Source organism: Balaenoptera physalus (assembly GCF_965194825.1).
Source record: "Balaenoptera physalus genome assembly, chromosome: 8".
In the NCBI taxonomy this organism is placed as follows: domain Eukaryota; kingdom Metazoa; phylum Chordata; class Mammalia; order Artiodactyla; family Balaenopteridae; genus Balaenoptera; species Balaenoptera physalus.
Genome location: NC_138887.1, coordinates 120,775,597 through 120,795,661, shown reverse-complemented (window position 1 = coordinate 120,795,661; position 20,065 = coordinate 120,775,597). Strand labels below are relative to the sequence as shown.

General features: G+C 46.2%; 1 protein-coding gene across 3 annotated transcripts in view; it reads right to left on the bottom strand.

Annotated features, from left to right (window-relative positions):
* Positions 1–20,065, bottom strand: part of DPP6 (dipeptidyl peptidase like 6) — a 1,128,731-nt gene that overhangs the window by 1,025,808 nt on the left and 82,858 nt on the right. The window contains exon 1 of one of the 3 annotated variants that reach the window (XM_082473774.1): positions 10,373–10,796. The exons of the other annotated variants lie outside the window; for them this stretch is intronic. Coding sequence (XP_082329900.1) covers positions 10,373–10,423 — 51 coding nt within the window. The 5' untranslated portion in view covers positions 10,424–10,796. Of the gene's footprint in view, positions 1–10,372; positions 10,797–20,065 lie in introns of those variants that run through there. 3 annotated transcript variants of the gene reach the window in all.

The window sequence follows — 20,065 nt, the reverse complement described above, 5'->3', positions numbered from 1 at the left end:
TCATTTTCTCTCGGCCGCTGTTTGCCCGTCGACACTGCTCTTTTTAGAAGGTCTCTGATGTCCACAACTGAGGACAGTTCCTCCCCAGGGTCAGTGGTCCCCAAGGGCTCTGTTAGTATTTTCCAGCCTGTCTCAACTCTCCTGACAGATCTGTTCTATTTTCTAGTGCCCCTGGCTTCTTATCCTGCAGCTGTTGCCTTGGCGTTTCCTTTCTCTCATGGTTCCTGACCCGCCCTGTGTCTGGAGACCATCCCTGTCTCTGGCCACACTGCTGGCTTCTGTCATTCCCTGGCGGCTCCCACAGGGCAGCCCTGATATTTACCTTCGCACATGGCACTTACCATGCCTCACAGATGAAGGGATACTCGACATCAACAGCCCCTTGACTTCTAAGGGCTACGGTTGGTTTTCTTCCACAGGAAAAAGGGGGTCTATGTCCGCCATATGTGGACCACCCATTCACCCAGCAGATGCAAAATACGTTTTACAGTCTGCCTCTACGCCTTGTGAAATGCAACACAGGTACAGAAAAACGCGTCCAATATCAATGTACAGACCTACAGGGAATTATTACGAAGCAGCCTGTGTAAACCATGGTCAAGCATGAGAATCCTCCCCACACTTTTAAAGTCCCCCGAATATGCCTCCCTGCCATAACCTCCTCTCCCACCAACCAGAGGTAACGGTTCTTTGATTTGTACAGTCAGAATTCCCTTAATTTTTCTAAAAACATCCCATCCATCAGGGATTCCATGTCAGTATCCCCTAACAGGACATCTTAGCTTTGCCTGTTTTGAACTTTTTTTTATTTTTAACATCTTTATTGGAGTATAATTGCTTTACAATGGTGTGTTAGTTTCTGCTTTATAACAAAGTGAATCAGTTATACATATACATATGTTCCCATATCTCTTCTCTCTTGCATCTCCCTCCCTCCCACCCTCCCTATCCCACCCCTCTAGGTGGTCACAAAGCACCGAGCTGATCTCCCTGTGCTATGCGGCTGCTTCCCACTAGCTATCTATTTTAGGTTTGGTAGTGTATATATGTCCATGCCACTCTCTCACTTTGTCACATCTTACCCTTCCCCATCCCCATATCCTCAAGTCCATTCTCTAGTAGGTCTGTGTCTTTATTCCCGTCTTGCCACTAGGTTCTTCATGACTTTTTTTTTTTTTTTTTATAAACAAAGCCATACAGTATGTATTCTTCCAGGCCCGGCTTCTTTTGCTCAGTGGCGTGTTTGGGAAAGTCCCTGTGTTTTTGAGCTTGTGTCCCTGTTTTTGCCTCTGTCTGGTACCCTGCTGTATCAATACACTGATGGAGTCTTGCATCCTACTGGTGATGGGGATTTGACCGGCTTCCAGTTTGAGGCTAGTACAAACATTCCTGCCATCAGCATTCTTATACCTGTCCCTGGGTGCACACCTGCAAGGATTTCTTGCAGGTACATGCCTGGGAGTGAGACAGGGAGTCACGGGGCATGTAGATCGTCCACGTGCAGCTAATGTGAAATCGTTCACAAAGTTTCAGATGTGCCCCCCCACCCCCCGCAGTGTTCCACATCTTTGCCAAAATTAAGTGTTATAAATCTTTAATAAATATTTGATTTTTCATTGGGTGTTTTGTCACTGTGATTTGAATTTGCCTTCCCCTGGTTATGCTTTTCCCTCCCTTACTAGAAGGTCCTAGGGCAGATGACCCCTGGTCAGGGTCTAATATGTTTCTCAAGGGAACAGAAAGGTGAATTCTAAGTTGTTGGAGTTTCTTGCTTCCAGGTGATACTGAACTGCTTCTTATACAACAAACAGCAAGCAAGAGATCTGAGGAGGTATCACCTTCTATCAGCTAGACTGAAATAATTCTTGCTTTGCAAAAGGCTCATCATTGTCGTAAAGCTTTGCAGGGATTGCTTCTCTCTTTTCTGTAAGCAAACCCAAACCAGTTGTGAATGTCACAACTTTCTGTCCAGAAGTCTTAGCCTTCTCCTCTCGGGAGATTTTCACAAAAGATGATGCTTCATTTTGAAAAGACCACCTTTGTTGTGCACACCTGAATGTAATCATAGCTTTGTAACCTAGTTTTAAACAGGTGAAAAATCAACAACAACAATAAAATAGGGAGAGGCTTGGGGAAGCTAAGAAATGGAAAAAGATAGCAATGGATGGATGGAAATAAGGAATCTCTAATGGTTAAATTCATAGTCACTCCGATCAAGTGTAAATAAATGGAAGGACATGTTTTTCCTGGAAAAGAGACCACAAAGGAGACACATGGCAGCCATCAGATGAAGGTCAGATTATAGCTTAAAGCAGGGATTAGACTAACTTTCCATAGTTCAAAGGCTTCGAGCTGGGACTATGGGAAATTCCCTGAAGGTAGGTTTCATGTGAACAGAAGAAACACTGTTCTAGCAAGTAGAACTTGTCAACAACGGCCGGAGCTCTGAGTCCCTGCGTGAGTTCCAGAAAAGGCTAGAAATCCTACAGGGACAGAGCATTAGAAGAGATCTTGTTCTAGATGGTTTCTAGATTCCCTTCCAACATTCAGGCTCTATGTTTCCTTCCAGTTGTGGTGGGAAAGAAGAGAATTTTTGAAAGAATATGTGATGGGCAACAAAGACCCTGGCCCGGGAGTGGGGAGCAGCTGAATAATCTCTCCCAATCTCAGCAATTTCAACCATAAAAAAGAAATGATATTTGGCCTGTCCACACAATGGGTTGCTCTAATATCATAAAAGAGTGTGTGCAAAGTTGCTTTATAATCTCTAAAGGTGCTATGCAAACTGTAAGTTATCATACAGAGTGAAGTAAGTCAGAAAGAGAAAAACAAATACCGTATGCTAACACATATATATGGAATCTAAAAAAATATATATGGTTCTGAAGAACCTATGGGCAGGACAGGAATGAAGATGCAGACGTAGAGAACGGGCTTGAGGACACGGGGAGGGGGAAGGGTAAGCTGGGACGAAGTGAGAGAGTGGCATGGACATATATACACTACCAGATGTAAAATAGATAGCTAGTGGGAAGCAGCCACATAGCACAGGGAGATCAGCTCGGTGCTTTGTGACCACCTAGAGGGGTGGGATAGGGAGGGTGGGAGGGAGACACAAGAGGGAGGGGATATGGGGATATATGTATACATATAGCTGATTCACTTTGTTATACAGCAGAAACTAACACAACATTGTAAAGCAATTATATTCCGATAAAGATGTGAAAAAAAAAAAGAGTGGGGATCTTAAAAAATATACGCACAATTTACCAAGTCATAGGAAGAGGAGCAAAAAAAAATCCTATTATGGAAAGTGTATCAGGATTTGATTTGGTTGGATACACAGAAATTTCTGGGAAACTCGTATTCAACCAGAAAATCCTTGGTCTTCTGTTATAATTATAGTTTTTATAAAAATGTGTTACTTCTTTTTTTTCCTGAGCATAGAGACTCTAGTCCACAATTGAATCCTTTTTTAAGAAAGAGAGAATTTTGGCTTGAAGAGCATTAACTCTCATTTTCCAAAAATGTAGAATTAGAAGGTATAGAAAAATGACCTAATGTATACAGAGTCAAGAACAGACCCTAGAAGTTCCATTTCAGCCTCAAGTGCTAGAATCATAGGAGACTGTCAGTCTAGTTGGCTCAAGTTCACAGTTGGGTTCCCATTAGTAGAGGTTTTACTCCATGTTGTTTATATGCCACTAAAATCACAAAAAGAGAAAAGACAACCCACAGAATGGGAGACAATATTTGCAAACGATGCGACTGACCAGGGCTTCATTTCCAAAATATAAAAACAGCTCATGCAACTCAACAACAACAACAACAAAAAAACCAAACAACCCAAGATCACAAAAAGAGAATTATTTGAAGTAAAACTATATGTTGCCTAATAAGGGCTGGGAAAAAAAGAGAGGAAAATCTTACTTTTCAAACACCATTATCATGAAGAAAAGCAATTGGCCCTAGTTTCTCCCCATGCTTGAGACCCAATCACAGCCGGTACATTGACAACCAGGTCTTGTGGCTGGCCTCTGGCCAGCAAATCCTTTTTATTGTCACCGATGAGTAACACCAGCCTGGAAGCCAGAACACCCTTGGCACCATGGTTATCACAGCGTGGTTACCTTCCCTTCATAGCTAAGAAAGTCAAGCTACCAAGGCGACTGTGCCCACAGAGCTCCCACCCAACCAGTCGGCACTCTGCTCAACACTGATGCAAGCACTGACCTCTGGGAAGCGGCTGCATCACACGTGTGCGGGAACACTTTCCCCATCCTCCCAGGAGCGACAGGGATAAAGGGGAATTCTGACTGGTTCTGTCCAGCTCCGACCTCTCAGCTCAGTGTGTGCACGTGTCCTATGAGGTCTGGGACATGCTCTTTCTTGAGTTCTAAGCTGTGGGTCCTGTTAATCCAACAGAACTGGCTCCAAGAAACCAAAGGAGGTCACAAAAGTCTCCTCCTCATTGACCTTATTTTAAAGTAATGAAAGGAAAAGACAACAATGACCTGGGATTAATTTATGTACCTCCGGAAATAAAAAGGGTACTGAGGTGGTAGTTATTGAACTGTGATGCTGTGATTTATAACAAATACACAGCTTGGTCTGCAGCCACGGTTCACGGCTCCCAAAGCCTTGGGATGTCCAGAGAGGTAAGAGCCACAGGGCGTCTTCTGTCATAATATTTGGTCTTTTGTCCTGAAATCTCTTCAGACCCTTAAAGTGAGATGAGTATCTTGTTATTCATAACACGTCCCTTTAAATGACATCTGAGTTCCTGTTAACGAGGTGACCTTAGGGAATCCCGTAAGGATGGGGCTGGTTTCCAGGAGAACCAACCATGATTAGAGGGTTGGAACTCTCATTCCCACCCTCTGATCTCCGGGGAGAAGACAGAAGCTAGAGATTGAATCAGTGGCTGGCGGCTGATGATTTAACCAAGACTGCCTATGTAATGGAGCCTCCATAAAACCCCCAAAGGATGGGGTGTGTGGAGGGCTTCTGGGTTGGTGAGCCAGGACGCAACAGGGCTGGTGGCACCCCAAACTCCCCAGGGACAGAAGCTCCTGTGTCTGTGACCCTTCCAGACCTGGCCCTGTGTAGCTCTTCATAGGGCTCTGCATTTGTATTTTAATATCCTGTCATAAACTGGTTATCCAATAAGTAAACTGGTTTCCTGAGTCCTGTGAGCCATTCTAGCAAATTAATGGAACCCAAGGAGGGGTCCTGGGAACCTCTGATCTCTAGCCGATCTGTCAGAAGCACAGAAGCAGCTAGACTTGAGTTGGCGTCTGAAGTGGAAGCAGTCTCGTGACTGAGCCCTTTACACGTGGGATCGGATGCTCTCTGCAGATACATGGGGTTGGGACTGAGCTGAATTATAGGACACAAAACTGGTGCGAGACAACTGCCTAGTGGTGCTAGAAAAAAAACCACATATGGTGACCACTAAAGTTGAGCGTGAGCTTCAATTTCATTGTAGTTTTAAGTGGAAAACACACTGTGTGTGGAATTCTCTCTCCTCTTATCGGACACATTAGAGCTTGAAGAAGTTCTTAAAAGGAAGAAAAGCACAACTAGAACCATGGACTTTCTCATAAAAGCCGTTCCTCCTGAGCTCAGAAATGAACACCTGTCCATTCATGCATCCACCTGGGGCTCCCCATGCCCAGCACCTGCCCACGGGTGAACGAAGATGCTAATGCTTTGGAAACACACCACACCTCTTAGGAATAATACAGGGAGTTCAAAATCCAAATTAGCCACCAGGACAGATCAGAGAAGGGAGGGAAATCATCGAGGCATAGGAAAAGGCCAACTTAGGGTATTTACATGTCCCAACAGGAAGACCCAGCGATCCATCAAGTAAAGACTTGCACAGGACTCTGGAAAAGCAGGACTGCCCTATCTATGCTCTACAGTTCTACTCAAGACATTTTATAAAAGATTCTGAGCTAACCATCCATTTCTGGGTTAGGACTTCTTCCTGGAAATCTCAGCACCTTAAATCCCGTAAGGGGTGTGTGAAATGATACCTGCTTCATGCTTTTTTCTGCACAGGTGGGATTAATCAGTATCTCCAGAGGAGTCCGGTGATGGGGTTGATGATTTTATGAACGGACATGAACAACTAGGAAGTAGAAGAGTCTCTAAGTAGATATCACACCCCTTGGGATGCAAAGGGATAACTCTCGAAAACCATGACCTCCGAAGTAATTTTGGAACCCATTTCAAGAAGGCAAATTCCGCCCAGTATACATGCCCCAAAGCTCACCTTTAGAACTAACACCATGGCTGTTATGTCACCAGGGTGCCAATCGCTGTAAGGAAGCAGGGTCGTGTTTCCAATTACCTTCAGATAGAGGAAAAACACTGCATTTCTAAAGGATGTACCCCTAAAAGTCATCTCACAAGTGTGTGTCCCTGTTTCCAAGGAAGGTCGACAGCGGGGGTCTGTGTCCCACACAAGTTCCTATAACTCATCTATAAACCTCAAAGCCTTTCCTCTTATCACCGGCATTATTATAAGCAGGGCATCAACACTGGAAGGTTACCCTGTTTAGTAGAACGGAATCAGTAAAGTACCCAAAGGGCCTGAAAGCCAGCTCTCATTGTGCATGGTTCTGCTCCGGGGTTTCTATCCAACACAGGAAGGGGAAGCAAGATTGGAGAAGATCCAAGGCTCACGGTATCACAGATGTACCCAATCAGTGATCAGAGCCCTACCATCAGTGGCCACAGGAAAAACATCAGCTTTCCCTACATGAGAAATTCATTCCCAGGCTGCAACTTTCATTTAAAAGCAACACCCATCAACCACGAGATTCTCAGGCATCCCTGTGGCTTGCAGACCTCTGACCCTCAGCTTCTATTTTCTGAACCTCCCCTGACACAACTCTGGTCACCAAAGGCCTGGCCATCCTCATTCACCCACCATCTGCTTGCAGGGCCACCAAAACACACCAAGGAAGCGGGACGCTGTCACCTAGGGCATAGGGCAGTCCCCCTGGGACTTTGATTTTTTAAATAACCTTTACTCAGTCTCCAGGAAGCCACCCAATATCTGGGAAAAGCTCAGATGGACAGAGTAAGGGAACTGAGCATGAAGTAATATCTTCTGGATAATCAAATTTTCCACTGACCCTAGAACCTACTGCAAGAGGATAAGCCTCTCTCAAATAGCCCATTTAATTCAAACAACAGTTAAATAAGTAGGATATCAACACAGTCATAAAGGAAGATTGGGTGGAAACAAATGCAAGTCATCTCCCATATGAATTTTCAAATGTAGATTTTATGAAAATACAGTGATCTGAAAAAACAATTTCTGTTCTGAGAGACTGGAAAAATCTTGATCCCTTTCTAAGTGTATTAAATCGCAGATGGAACGTGGCTTAGTTCTCACAATATCAGAAATAAAGTTTATGAAAAAGACTCTTCTTAAGAATGAAAATAGAAGTTGTGAATGAGTCCACCCGTGTTATTTCTTTTACTCATTTATTACGCCAAAATGAGAGAGTATACCAGGCAGGCTGCCTTCTCTGAATCAGCTGCCAGCAGCAATAAACTTCTAAAGCAACGTGTGAGGAATAAAACGTTCACTGAGATTTTAGGAAAATAGATTTTTCAATTAAGGACTACAACAGGGCAAAGACAAGCCACGCGCTACTGTCACAGTTCTTGGGAACAAGAGACCACAGGTCCAGACCACATGGTCACACACGGGAACGTGAGTGAGTGGAGACTGGAATAAAAAGCAATTTCCATTCCTGGCTGTAAGGGGACCTGGCACCTCTCCCATCACTCTGGCAGGACCAAGTGTCTCCCTTTTACACATCAAACCTCAGATGTGGGTCCAGAGAGCTCCAAGTGCCCTGCATGGAGATGGGGTCTGTGTCCATGTCTCTGTGTGTCTGTTGATGCACCAACACTGCATAATATGGCACGTTCCACCCCTTTTCACAGCAGTCAGATATGCAGCCACTCAACCGTCAGTAATGGGAGTAAGTCATCCTCGTCCTCATGGGGAATGTAAAATATCACCTGAATTCCAGTCAAGCGGCGAGTGCAAAGAATTTGCCAGTCATCGAGTCCAACAGAGGCTGTGATTAGCCAGAGTCTTCCAAAACAACTGATGAAAAATCAGGGCTCAATAAGTCTCAAAACAACGATTTAAGTGCGGCATGATCACAGGTAAAGCTGCGTGTACTTAGCCGGGATGTGACATTTCAGAAAAGGTACAAACCCAACTGCAGAGTAATAATTATCAATTTAAGAACTGATGGAACGTTGAAAAGTTGAGTGAATCTGTGTCTCATTTTTCTCTTAGGCCAACAAACAGATGAGTCTAAAAACCTAACTGGTGGCTGTAGACTTATCTAGACTCAGTTCAACCTGCTCTGATTACACTTATAAAGAGCAGACACAGAGGAGGGTGTACAGCCGGCAGCCCAGGGAACAGCCTTATTCACCATTTGAGTGAAAATGAGATCAGCATTCTTCTCACTCTTTATTTTCTGAAGTGAACGCAGAGAGGGGGATAGTGGGAGGGAAGATCTTAAAAGTTTCTAATGAAGATGCCATATACAGATGTTGCTATGTCACAACGTACCAGCTAACTCACGAGAAGAAACACTTCCTGGACAACAGATTTAGGTGAAGAATCAATCAAGCATCATTATTATTAACAGGAGAACAAATCTGAATCCTCTCTCTCCCCCCTCAGTCCTAAATGTGTAGCTTTTACTAGCACATTATGGCACCATATATGAGAGGAATTACGGGTGTGGGTGGGAATTTGATTGGAAAACATTACTCCATACACGTTTCTGCCCTGTTTATACATGAAATCAGGCGGAACAACCCGACGGCTAAAAAGGGAGTGGGAAAATTAGGGACACAGATGTATTTTCACAGACAATTAGGTAAGCCACTCGGAGAACGCAGACTGATGAAGGCTCTGGAATGACTCGCCTGTCGTCTGCGTGGGGAGGGGGGTCGGGGGGGTTCTACAAAATAGTCCCTTTAATACGGTTACCGCGCTCCTCAGGCCAGAAGTCAAGCTCCAAGCGGCTGGCGCTCCTTCCTCCGCCAGGCAACAGGTGTCTTGCCGTGGGTGTGGTTAAGCCGGCTGGGTACTGGTTCAATTCGAATACATTTTTCGTTTCCTGTCTCTTTTTGTTGAAAGCAAGACCTCGAAACGGACCACCGGCTGAGTTCTCCCAAACACACCTCTGGTCCCCGCCCCCCATCGCCTGCACCCAACCCACCTCGTAACCAGCTCGAGACCCTGTAGCTGAAGAAGTCCCTGCATTTCCGGCTGTACCTTCAGAGTCGCACGCCAACCCCTACCTCCCCGCCCCTCCTTCACAACAAAGTACCGGCGGGCGAGGAGGGTGAAAACAGGGGCCCTCCTCCCAAACATCCCGCAGCAACCCCGAAAGGGTTAAAGCATCAGCCAAATAAACACGCTCAGGCACACACACAGTTTCCAGAGAACAAGATGGCAACCTCCTGGTCCTCGCCAGGAGGGTCCAGCGCCCTGACCCCCTCGGCCCCCGGCCCGGGCTCGGGATGAGGACGGCAGGAGCGCCGAAGCGGCGCGGTCCCCGGGAGCGGGCGGGGGTCGGCGGGGGACGTGGGACGCCGGGGTCCTCGAGTTAGCAAAGTTGTCAAGGCGCAATGCCCCCCGGCCTGCCGCCCTGAGCCTCCCACCGATCCGAGGTCCCCGGCGGCGCACGGTCCTCCTCGGGGAACGATGTGCCATTATTACGCTCGCTGGCAGAGTCGGCCTTTCGGGGGAGTCGTGGTTGTCATACCCGGGAGCAGGGCCCCGCCCGGCCGGCCGGCGGTCGCGGGGGCAGCAGCCGGAACAGAGCGACAGGCGCCCGCCCCGAGTGAGCCACAGGCTTTGCGGACCCTAACAGGTCCCGGGCTCGGGGACTCGCAGCCCCGAGGCCGGCGCGGGCATCCCGGCCCCGCGGTCCTCCCCTGGCCTCGGCGACCTCGCTCTCCGCGTGTCTCCCGGGGGGTCTGCCGCGAACTGGGACGGACGCGCAGCCGGCGGGGGCTGCTCCGCCGCCCCTTGCCCACCTCGCGCACCCCGCCCGTGGCCCGAGACACCGAGCCACCTGCCCAAAGCACAGGGACCCAGAGCTGCAAAGTTGCAATTTGCAAGCAAACGCCGGATCCTGCGCACCCGGGCGGCCGCCGCTGGGGGTAGGGGGGACTCAGGTGGGAAATGGTGGTGGCACCGCCGCGCTCCGCACGGGGGTCGCGGTCATTCCCGGGGGTGCGGGACTCGCCCCCCCATCCCCGATCCCCCCTGCAGGTCCTCCCGGCCCCCGCGCGCCTCACCAGCACTCACCATCACGTTCCCTTTCATTTTAGCCGTCTTAATCATCGCCTTTTCCTTCATTTTGCCCCAAGTCTGAACCCGACTTCTGGCCCAGAGAAGAGTAACTTAATCCATTGTCTCGGTGATGATTAAAGTAGAGACTGGACCAGCCGAGGATTGGGTGGAGTTGGCTTTTGCAGGAAAAAAAAAAAAATTCTTCCAGCGCTTCGGCTTCCCCCTCCGCCACCCTGCCCCTCTCCGCTCCCCGGCGGATCACAATAGCAATCAACTCTTTCCGGCCGCCGCCGAGACAGAAAAATACAAAGCCGGAGAGGAGGGTGAGGGGCTAATCCTGTTTCAACAAACACCGGGCGCCGGCAGCGGGGGCGCGGGGAAGAGGCCGAGAGCCGCGGGGCCAGCTCGACAGCCTGCGTGTCCTGCGGGCCGGCCGGCCGCGCTCCGCCAGCGACAGCTGGGAGACGCGCGGGGCGCACGCGGGGCCACTGGGCGGCGCGGCCGGCTGGGGGGAGATGCTCGGCGGGCAGCGCCGGGTGCCGCCGGCGCCGCACTGGTCCCTAAGGGCGGGGACCCCGGCGAGGCGGCGGCGACGACAGGGCGCGCGGGCCCTTGTGTGTGTATCTGTGTGTGTGTGTGTGTGTGTGTGTGTGTGCGCGCGCGCGCGCGTACACACACCGGCTGCTCAGCCTGAACCCGGCTGGACCGGGAAGCCTCGGGCTGCCCCGAGGTTAAGCGCGCCGAAAGGTCTGGGTAGAGCCGGGAGCCCCTCCAAGCACCCTCTCCCGGGGTACACGCCCCCTCCCCGCGGGCCGGGTGTGCGCGGCGCACGCACGCTTGCTTTTTACAAACAGGCACCGCCGCGATGTCCGCGGGTAGAGCCGCCGCCTCCCGCCCAGCGTGAACGCTGGATCGGCTGCGACTATCTCCTGGCTGCGCCCCCGGGAGCGGAGGGAGAGGCCGGGCAGAGTCGGGCGCCACCTAGCACGTCGGCTGCAAGGGTGGCGAAGCCGAGCCCCGTGAAGCGGAGGGCTCATAAATAATGTTGTTTAGGGTTACCATGGGACACACGTTGCGTCTCCATGGTTGCACTCTGGGTCTGCATCCGAATCTGCCGCCGCGGCTGGTCCACGGCACAGAGGTACCCTGCTGGGTAGCAGCACTCCCGGCGCCGGCTGGCCCGGCCGCTCTGCGCCCGCACAGCTGGCTTCCCAGGCTCCACTTTCCCCCCAGGCCTCTGCCCCAGCTGCGGCCCCTAGGGTGTCTTTGTTTCTTCGGACCTGATCCCACGCGCTTCCCACAGCCCAGCCCCGCGCCAAGGGGTCTGCCTGGCCCCGGAGCCCAAACCCCGGCTCTGATCCCCCACCCGACCTCCACCCCAAGCGGCGGGTTGCCCAGTGATCGCGCCCAGTGTTCCCTGATCGCCACCCCCGGGGCGCTCGTGGGCGGTAGAATCTCTCACACCCGCGGGTTAGCTCCCTGGACCACACAGGGACGCGCGCTCCCGAGAGCGCGCACGCAGAAGGTGGTCAAATTCAAATGCTGACCAACCCAAGCCGCCGGGAGAGCACACAGAGGACGCTCCCCTCGCCGCGGCTTTCCTCCACCGAGGACCAGGCCACCGCAAAAACCGGACTGGAGCTGTTTCAACCGACATCAGCGCATCAGGCTTGCACTCACTGTCGTGTGTGTGTGTGTACGTCCTCGCCTGGGGGCAGTGGCGGGAAGGAGAGGCTGGGAGCGGTTTGAGAAGCCTTTCCATCTTTTTACATTCACAAAAAATCGCATGTAAGAATGAATAAGAGGCCCGTTTCCAACCCACACTCAAGCAGAAAATTCTGAGCGATTGCAACAGTAATTATATGTAAATTACACAAAATGCCTGCATATATTAAACATTATATAGAATATAAGCATTATATATATATATATACATATATGGTAGGTATATATAAGCACACGCAAGCAGCAGGTGAAAAATACTTGTAACTAATGATTTGGCTTAAGAGGTAAGTGGAAGAAATAGGTGAACCAAAGCTGAATGGAAAAGCAGCTTTTAAAGGAACGTGGATTAGGATTTGCCTGGAAAAGTGTCAGGCACAACACTATTCATTTTTTTAGGTTTAAGAAGCACTTTCCTATGTTAGGATTCTTAATGACAGCCTTTCTCTAGAAAGGAACATGGGCACAGATCATCCTTGTACTGTTGACCTTTACACTAAACCCAGCTTCATGTGGACAAAAAATATTGCCAATCTAATTCTGCTTTTAAGCAGCACTAAAATGCTGGTTCTTTCTCTTCTTTGTTTGAAGTGGCATTAATTCCTTTAGAATCTTCTTCCCCCTCTTTCCCACCAAAACTGCTCCCTCACAACCTGGCTTTTCCCATCCCATCACACATTGGAGTAGGGAGGGAAAATTGAGAAAACACAGCAAAAATATATTTTACCGAGGTATAATTGACGTATCAATTATGTTAGTTTCAGGTGTACAACATAATGAGCTGATATTTGTAGACACTGTGAAATGCTCATCACAAGAGGTCTTGTTACTATCCGTCACCATACCTAATTTAAGTAAAATTTTTTCTTGCGATGAGAACTTTTAAGATCTACTCTCTTAGTAACTTTCAAATATGCAATACAGTATTATTAACTATAGTTACACTGCTATACATTACATTCCCATGACTTATTTCATAACTGGAAGTTTGTACTTTTTGACGGCGTTCACCCGTTTCTCCCTACACCCCTACCCTTGCAATCAATCTATTTTCTGTATTTAAAAGCTTGGTTTTTGTTTTGTTTTTTAGATTCCACATATAAGTGAGAGCATACAGGATTTGTTTTTCTATGTCTGACTTATTTCAATTAGCATAATGCCCTCAAGGTACATCTACATTGTCACAAATAGCAAGATTTCATTCTTTTTTATGGCTGAATAATATTCCATTGTGTGTATATCTACCCATCAGTGGACACATATGTTGCTTCCATATCTTGGCTATTGTAAATGATGCTGCAATGAACATGAGAGGCATATGTCTTTTGAAGTTAGTGTTTTCATTTTCTTTGGACAAATACCCAGAAGTGACATTGCTGGATCATATGGTAGTTCCATTGTTATTTTTTTTGAGGAACCTCCAAACTGTTTTCCATAGTGGCTGCACCAATGTACATTCCCACCAACAATGCACAAGGGATCCCTTTTCTCCTCATCCTCATCAACATTTGTTATTTCTTGCCTTTTTGATAATAGCCATTCTAACAGGTGTGAGGTGATATCTCATTGTGGTTTTTGTTTTTGTTTTTGTTTTTAATTAATTAATTAATTTATTTATGGCTGTGTTGGGTCTTGGTTTCTGTGCGAGGGCTTTCTCTAGTTGTGGCAAGCGGGGGCCACTCTTCATCGCGGTGCGCGGGCCTCTCACTATCGCGGCCTCTCTTGTTGCGGAGCACAGGCTCCAGACGCGCAGGCTCAGTAGTTGTGGCTCACGGGCCCAGTTACTCCACGGCATGTGGGGTCTTCCCAGACCAGGGCTCGAACCCGTGTCCCCTGCATTGGCAGGCAGATTCTCAACCACTGTGCCACCAGGGAAGCCCCTCATTGTGGTTTTGATCTGTAATTCCCTGATGATTAGTGATGTTGAGCATCTTTTCATGTACCTGTTGGCCATCTGAATGCATTCTTTGGGAAAATATCTATTCAGATCCTCCACCATGTTTTAATCAGATTATTTGTTTATTTGATATTAAGCTGTATGCATTCTTTATGTATTTTGGATATTAGTCCTTTATCACATGTATGATTTGCAAATATTTTCTCCCATTTGGTAGCCTGTCTTTTCATTTTGTTGGTTGTTCTCTTTGCTGTGAAGAAATTTTTTAGTTTGATGTAGTCCCACTTGTTTACTTTTACTTTTGTTGCCTTTGCCTTTGGTGTCAAATCCAAAAAAACTACTGCCAAGACAAATGTCATTTATATTTTCTTCTAGGAGTTTTACAGTTTCAGGTCTTACATTCATGTCCTTAGTCCACTGTGAGTTAATTTTTGTGTATGGTGTAAAATAGTGGTCCAGTTTCATTCTTTTGCATGCGGTCATCCAGTTTTCCCAACAAAACTTATTGAAGAGACAGGGCTCTCTATTGTTTCACTGATCTATGTCTGTTTTTACGCCACTACCAATACTGTTTTGTTGACCAGAGCTTTGTAATAAAATCAGGGGTTATGATGCCTCCAGCTTTGTTCTTCTAAGATTGCTTTGGCTATTTGGGGCCTTTTTTGGGCCCATACAAATTTTAGGATTGCTCTATTTCTGTGAAAAATGCCATTGGCATCTTGATAGGGATTGCATTGAATCTGTAAACTGCCTTGGGTAGTATGGACATTTTAACAATATTAATTCTTCTAAACCATGCGCATGGAATATCTTTCCATTTATTTATTCTTCATCAATTTCTTTCATTAATGTCTTACAGTTTTCAGTGTCAGTGTACAAGTCTTTCACCTCCTTGGTTAAATTTATTCCAAGGTACAGGACAAAATCTTTTTAACCTGCCATTTTTATAGCTTCCTTTAAATTATCTCTAGAAATACAAAGCAGAATAATATGGTTTAAACTTTAAGTTAATAACTGAATAATTCTGATAGTTGTCTGAATGTTTTTCCCAACACTCACCTGAGAGCTATCAGCCAAAACTATTTGTCTGGCACACCTGTGCTCTCTTAGTCCTGCCTGGCCTCTGGAAGAAACGCCTGTAGAAAAAATAGGGCTAAAGCAGGCATAAAGAGGGAATAGAACAGCAAAGCAACTCTGAATATTAAATAGTGACTATTCAATCTTTGCGACTCATCTGCTTTTAGTCATTGACTTAGGGAATGCTGGAGAGACAAAGAATGAGGATAGGTAAAGAGGAGTCCAGGAGAAAGAAAGAAGCCAAGAGTATAGGGGGGAAATGCTTAAAAAAGGAAGAGCCTCAGGCTTCCCTGGTGGCGCGGTGGTTGAGAGTCTGCCTGCCAATGCAGGGCACACGGGTTCGAGCCCTGGTCTGGGAAGATCCCACATGCCACGGAGCAACTAGGCCCGTGAGCCACAACTACTGAGCCTGCGCATCTGGAGCCTGTGCTCCGCAACAAGAGAGGCCGCGATAGTGAGAGGCCCGCGCACCGCGATGAAGAGTGGCCCCCGCTTGCCACAACTAGAGAAAGCCCTCGCACAGAAACGAAGACCCAACACAGCCAAAAATAAATAAATAAATAAATAAAATTTTTTTTTAAAAAAAGGAGGAGGCTCAACTGCCATATTATTTGGGGATATTAAATTTTATAAGAAAATTAGATTAGGAAATATTTGAAAATAGCACAGACATCAGAACCCCTCTCCTCACCCCCAACCTCAGAATGTTTTTTTTTTTCTGTGCTGCATTTATGAACATGGGATGCAAATGTGGTCCTATACTTATCAACAAGTGTTGACTCATCTCCAGTTTTTGCAGTTGAATTTCCAGTTTTCTTTCTAATCTACAAGAAGGCATGCTCATCTCATGGTTTTCACTGTAGTATTTCTGCGAGGTTTGAGCAGGTGGGATCTGCCATGCTTTGCGGCACCCACACGCCATCTACCTTTGCTCAGTGTGGGCTCATGGACGTTATTTAACTCTGACAGGCTCTCTCCAAACCTGCTATAACGGCGTCGTTGTTTTGTCCATCCTTCTGCTCCATCCTTAATTTATGTACTGTTGGCGTTAGCAACTGCTTTGATTAAAGCAGCTTTGATTTAAGTTGAGACTTTCGGCACAATGTTCAGTTTCACATTTGACATCAGGTGATATTTACAACAGAAGGACAGATTCATCGTGTCGTTTTGTCAATGTTCGTTTCTTGTGACTTACTACTAAAAGTTTAACTTTGCCGAGGTGAATTCCACTGTAAGGAAACGCAACATGTGAAATTCCCAACTCATAAAAGTGAAAGTCAAGGTAGCTTTATTAGGGTTTTCCAGAGAAACAGAATATGCATGTATGTGGTGTGTGTATATATATATGTATATATAGTATAAATTTACTACAAGAGATTGGCTCACATGAATCTGAAGGCTCTCAAGTCCCAAAATCTACAGTCAGTAAGCTGGAGACCCAGGAGAACCAGGGGCATTAGTTCTAGTCCAAAAGTCAACAGACTCAAGACCCAAGAAAAGTTAATGTTTCAGTTTGAGTCTGAAGGCAGGAAAAAAAACTGATGTCCCAGCTCAAAGCAGTCGGGTAGGAGCTCCCCCGTTACTCAGCCTTTCTGTTCTATTCATGTCTTCAACTGATTGGATGAGGCCCACCCACGTTAAGGAGGGCAATCTGCTTTACCCAGTCGACTGATTCAAATGTTAAACTCATCCAAAAAAAAAAAACAAAAAACACCCTCACAGAAACATCCAGAATAATGTTTGAGCAAAGATCTGGATACCCTGTGGCCCAGTCAAGTTGACACATAAAACTAACCATCACAGTGCATAGGAAAAGAGAGTGATTTTCTCATCACAAACTATTCTTTACCCACAGATTAATTCATGACTCAAATTCTTTAAAATGTGAGCTTTCTTACTGCACTGAAAACATCATTCATCCTATATAATTTGATTTACCCATAAATTTCCAGGAAGGTATCTTCTGAAAAAAATGAGATCTGTCAATATTTATTTTAAAAATTTCACAGGGATGATAACAATGGTATAGAGAAAACATTTAGGAATTAAACAAATTAACTTAAAATGTGTAGCGATGCTTAATGATATGCCAAGCACAGTGATTTTATTATGGGAAACAGCCTTTATCCTCAAGAATTTCACAGGGTCTGGTGGGAAACATCAAAGTTAACAATATTGACAACAACAATATTAAGAATACAAATGTGATTCAGGAATATAAATAAAAAGGCTTGTGGAGTGTTTGGGCAAATACCAGAGAAAGCTAAAACAACTGGCAACAGCTTAAACACGTCTCAAAGGAGCAATATAAATGTAGCCATTAGGGAGTCGTGGAGCCAGGGCAAGGGAAGACCAGCAGAGGAATTTCATGAGTAGTTCAGGCAGCAGCAGGTAGAAGCAGGGGTGGGTGATGGAGACGAGGTGGAGAGACACTCTGAGGTCAACGGTGACAGCGTTGAGCCACCTCCTATGGGAAACAGAGTGACGAGGCCACGGCCCCCACGTGCGGAATGACGCAGCCAGATCCAAGTCGTAAAGATGAATGTCTTCTCCAAGCTGCCCTCTGAAGGCAAAGAGGGCAGGCAACTGGGAAGCTCCTGCACAGATTCTGAGTAGGAACAACAAGGATTTGGACACTGTGGCAGGGAGCTTGGAGGGGAGTCATTTATGCATCCCTGATGCAAACCTAGCAAGACCAGTGTCGCCCCTGCCTGCATCTGATATTTCTCCACTGTTCCTTCACAGCCGTGCATTGGCACATCACCAAGAGATGGAGACTAAATTTAGCATCAACTTAATGTTGCATAGTGATAATGCAACATTAAAACTGCCATGTTGGACACTGTAAATCAACTATCCTCCAACAAAAATATTAAAAAATTTTAAAAAATAAAAACTACAAATTAAAAATAAATTGCTATGTTGTCCACTTAAGCACTTATCTTTCTTACAGCTAGAATAGCCCTTATAGCAACTTATCTCACATACTTATTTACATGTCGGCTTCCCTGTACCAGACTCAGGGCATGCGCTGTCCTGCTTCTCTTTGGGCCCTCATGCCCTCAAACTGTGATGGACAAAGAGTACGTGTTCAATAAAAGTTTCTTGAACAGATGGAGCAATGAAGGGACACTTGTGCCGTTGTCCCTCCCGCTGCACTCTCAAGTAAGAACGGACATCACACAGTTTTTAATCTCTTTTTTTATAATTTTATTTATTTATTTATTTTTGTGTGTGTTGGGTCTTCGTTTCTGTGCGAGGGCTTTCTCTAGGTGCGGCAAGCGGGGGCCACTCTTCATCGCGGTGCGCGGGCCTCTCACCATCGCGGCCTCTCTTGTTGCGGAGCACAGGCTCCAGACGCGCAGGCTCAGTAGTTGTGGCGCACGGGCTTAGTTGCTCCGCGGCATGTGGGATCTTCCCAGACCAGGGCTCGAACCCGTGTCCCCTGCATTGGCAGGCGGATTCTTAACCACTGCGCCACCAGGGAAGCCCTAATCTCTTTTTTAAACCTAGTTACATTGCTCTACTCATGAAAAAGATGTCAGAGAAATCCCAAGTGTACATGTAAACGCCCTTCCAAATTTAATTAGAAGACCTTTATCTTTGACAGCGTTTTCCCTTGCCAGTGTAGACCAACAGTCAAGGAAACTGTGTAAGTTAATCTCTGTCCCTGGCCTTGCTCAGCTGAACAGGGTTATGTTCCTTGAGCCACTGACATCGTGAACTTCTCAGGAACGAGATGATTCTGACCCAGGTCCTCTACATTAGATGGGCCCTAGTGGTCTTCTATTTTAGGTAATAGACTCCTATGGACCAAAACATCTGTGGGTTGGGGTCTCTCTTCCCTCCTAGCACCTGTCTCTGAACACTAATCAGTGTGTTTTACTACATACCCAGTTCACAAGTGGAGGAAGGAAGGGTAAAGAGCCTGGGTTTCATACTCCTATTCATGCCACAATTCAACATTCCAGGCTAAAACCGCGGCTATTTCACCTGCTCAGCTAACACTGCCTCTGTACCCCAGTGAAGACCTCTTGACTAGTACAGTATTTTGTTGGTATTAAATACCTTCTTAATGAAGTGTAAGAACTGTTAACTGTTGATAGCTCTTTTACACATTAGGAACATCTATACAGAGAAGCTTTGTAAATAAGCAAAGTATTGGAAAATAAAAGCAGTTAAATGCATGAAAATCCTATTATCTTTAGGCAATGTAAATTTCCTTTACATAACATCTATTTAAGAGAACCAGGAGAGCAGAGTATAAATTTTAGGGTTCCTGTGGAATATTTTGTAGAAAAAAAAAAATAGCCCAACACTTAAGGTCTAAAAGTAATGGACATAGAACATGTCTGTAGGTAAAAAGAGGGACTTGAATTTGCTCCTAAGATTATGCATTCAGTTTAGCCACTGAGCTGGGAACACATAGATCTCTTGACTTTTGCCAGGGTTCTTTTCTCTGAGCCCAAGATTATAAATGCCCAGAAAGGAACGAAAACCCGAATGATTGTCAGGAAACTGTCATCTGTCTCAGCAATCAAGGAGAATCAAACCTGAATGTTTTGGAGTTGCAGGCCCATTGCAAATCTATGGCTGAAGCGCACATACAACACATCATTTCTTCCCTGCTAAAAATGCCACAAGCAGACTTTTTAAAAATACCTTTTAAAATATAAATTTGACTCTTGTTTTTCTACAAAAGTAACATTAACTCAAAGTCACAACAAGTTGTCATTTCACACCCACTAAAATTGCTATAATAAAAAGGTCGGATAATAACGACTATTGGTAGGGATGTAGAGAAACTGGAACCCTCATACGTTGCCGGTAGGAGTGTAAAACGGTGGAGCCGCCATGGAAAACAGTCTGGCAGTTCCTCAAAATGCCTGATGTTAAGTTACCGCTTGACCCAGCAATTCCAATCCTGGGTATATAGTCAAGAGAAGTGAAAGTATATGCCCACCAAAAACTTGGATACAAATGTTCATAGCAGCATTATTTATAATAGGCAA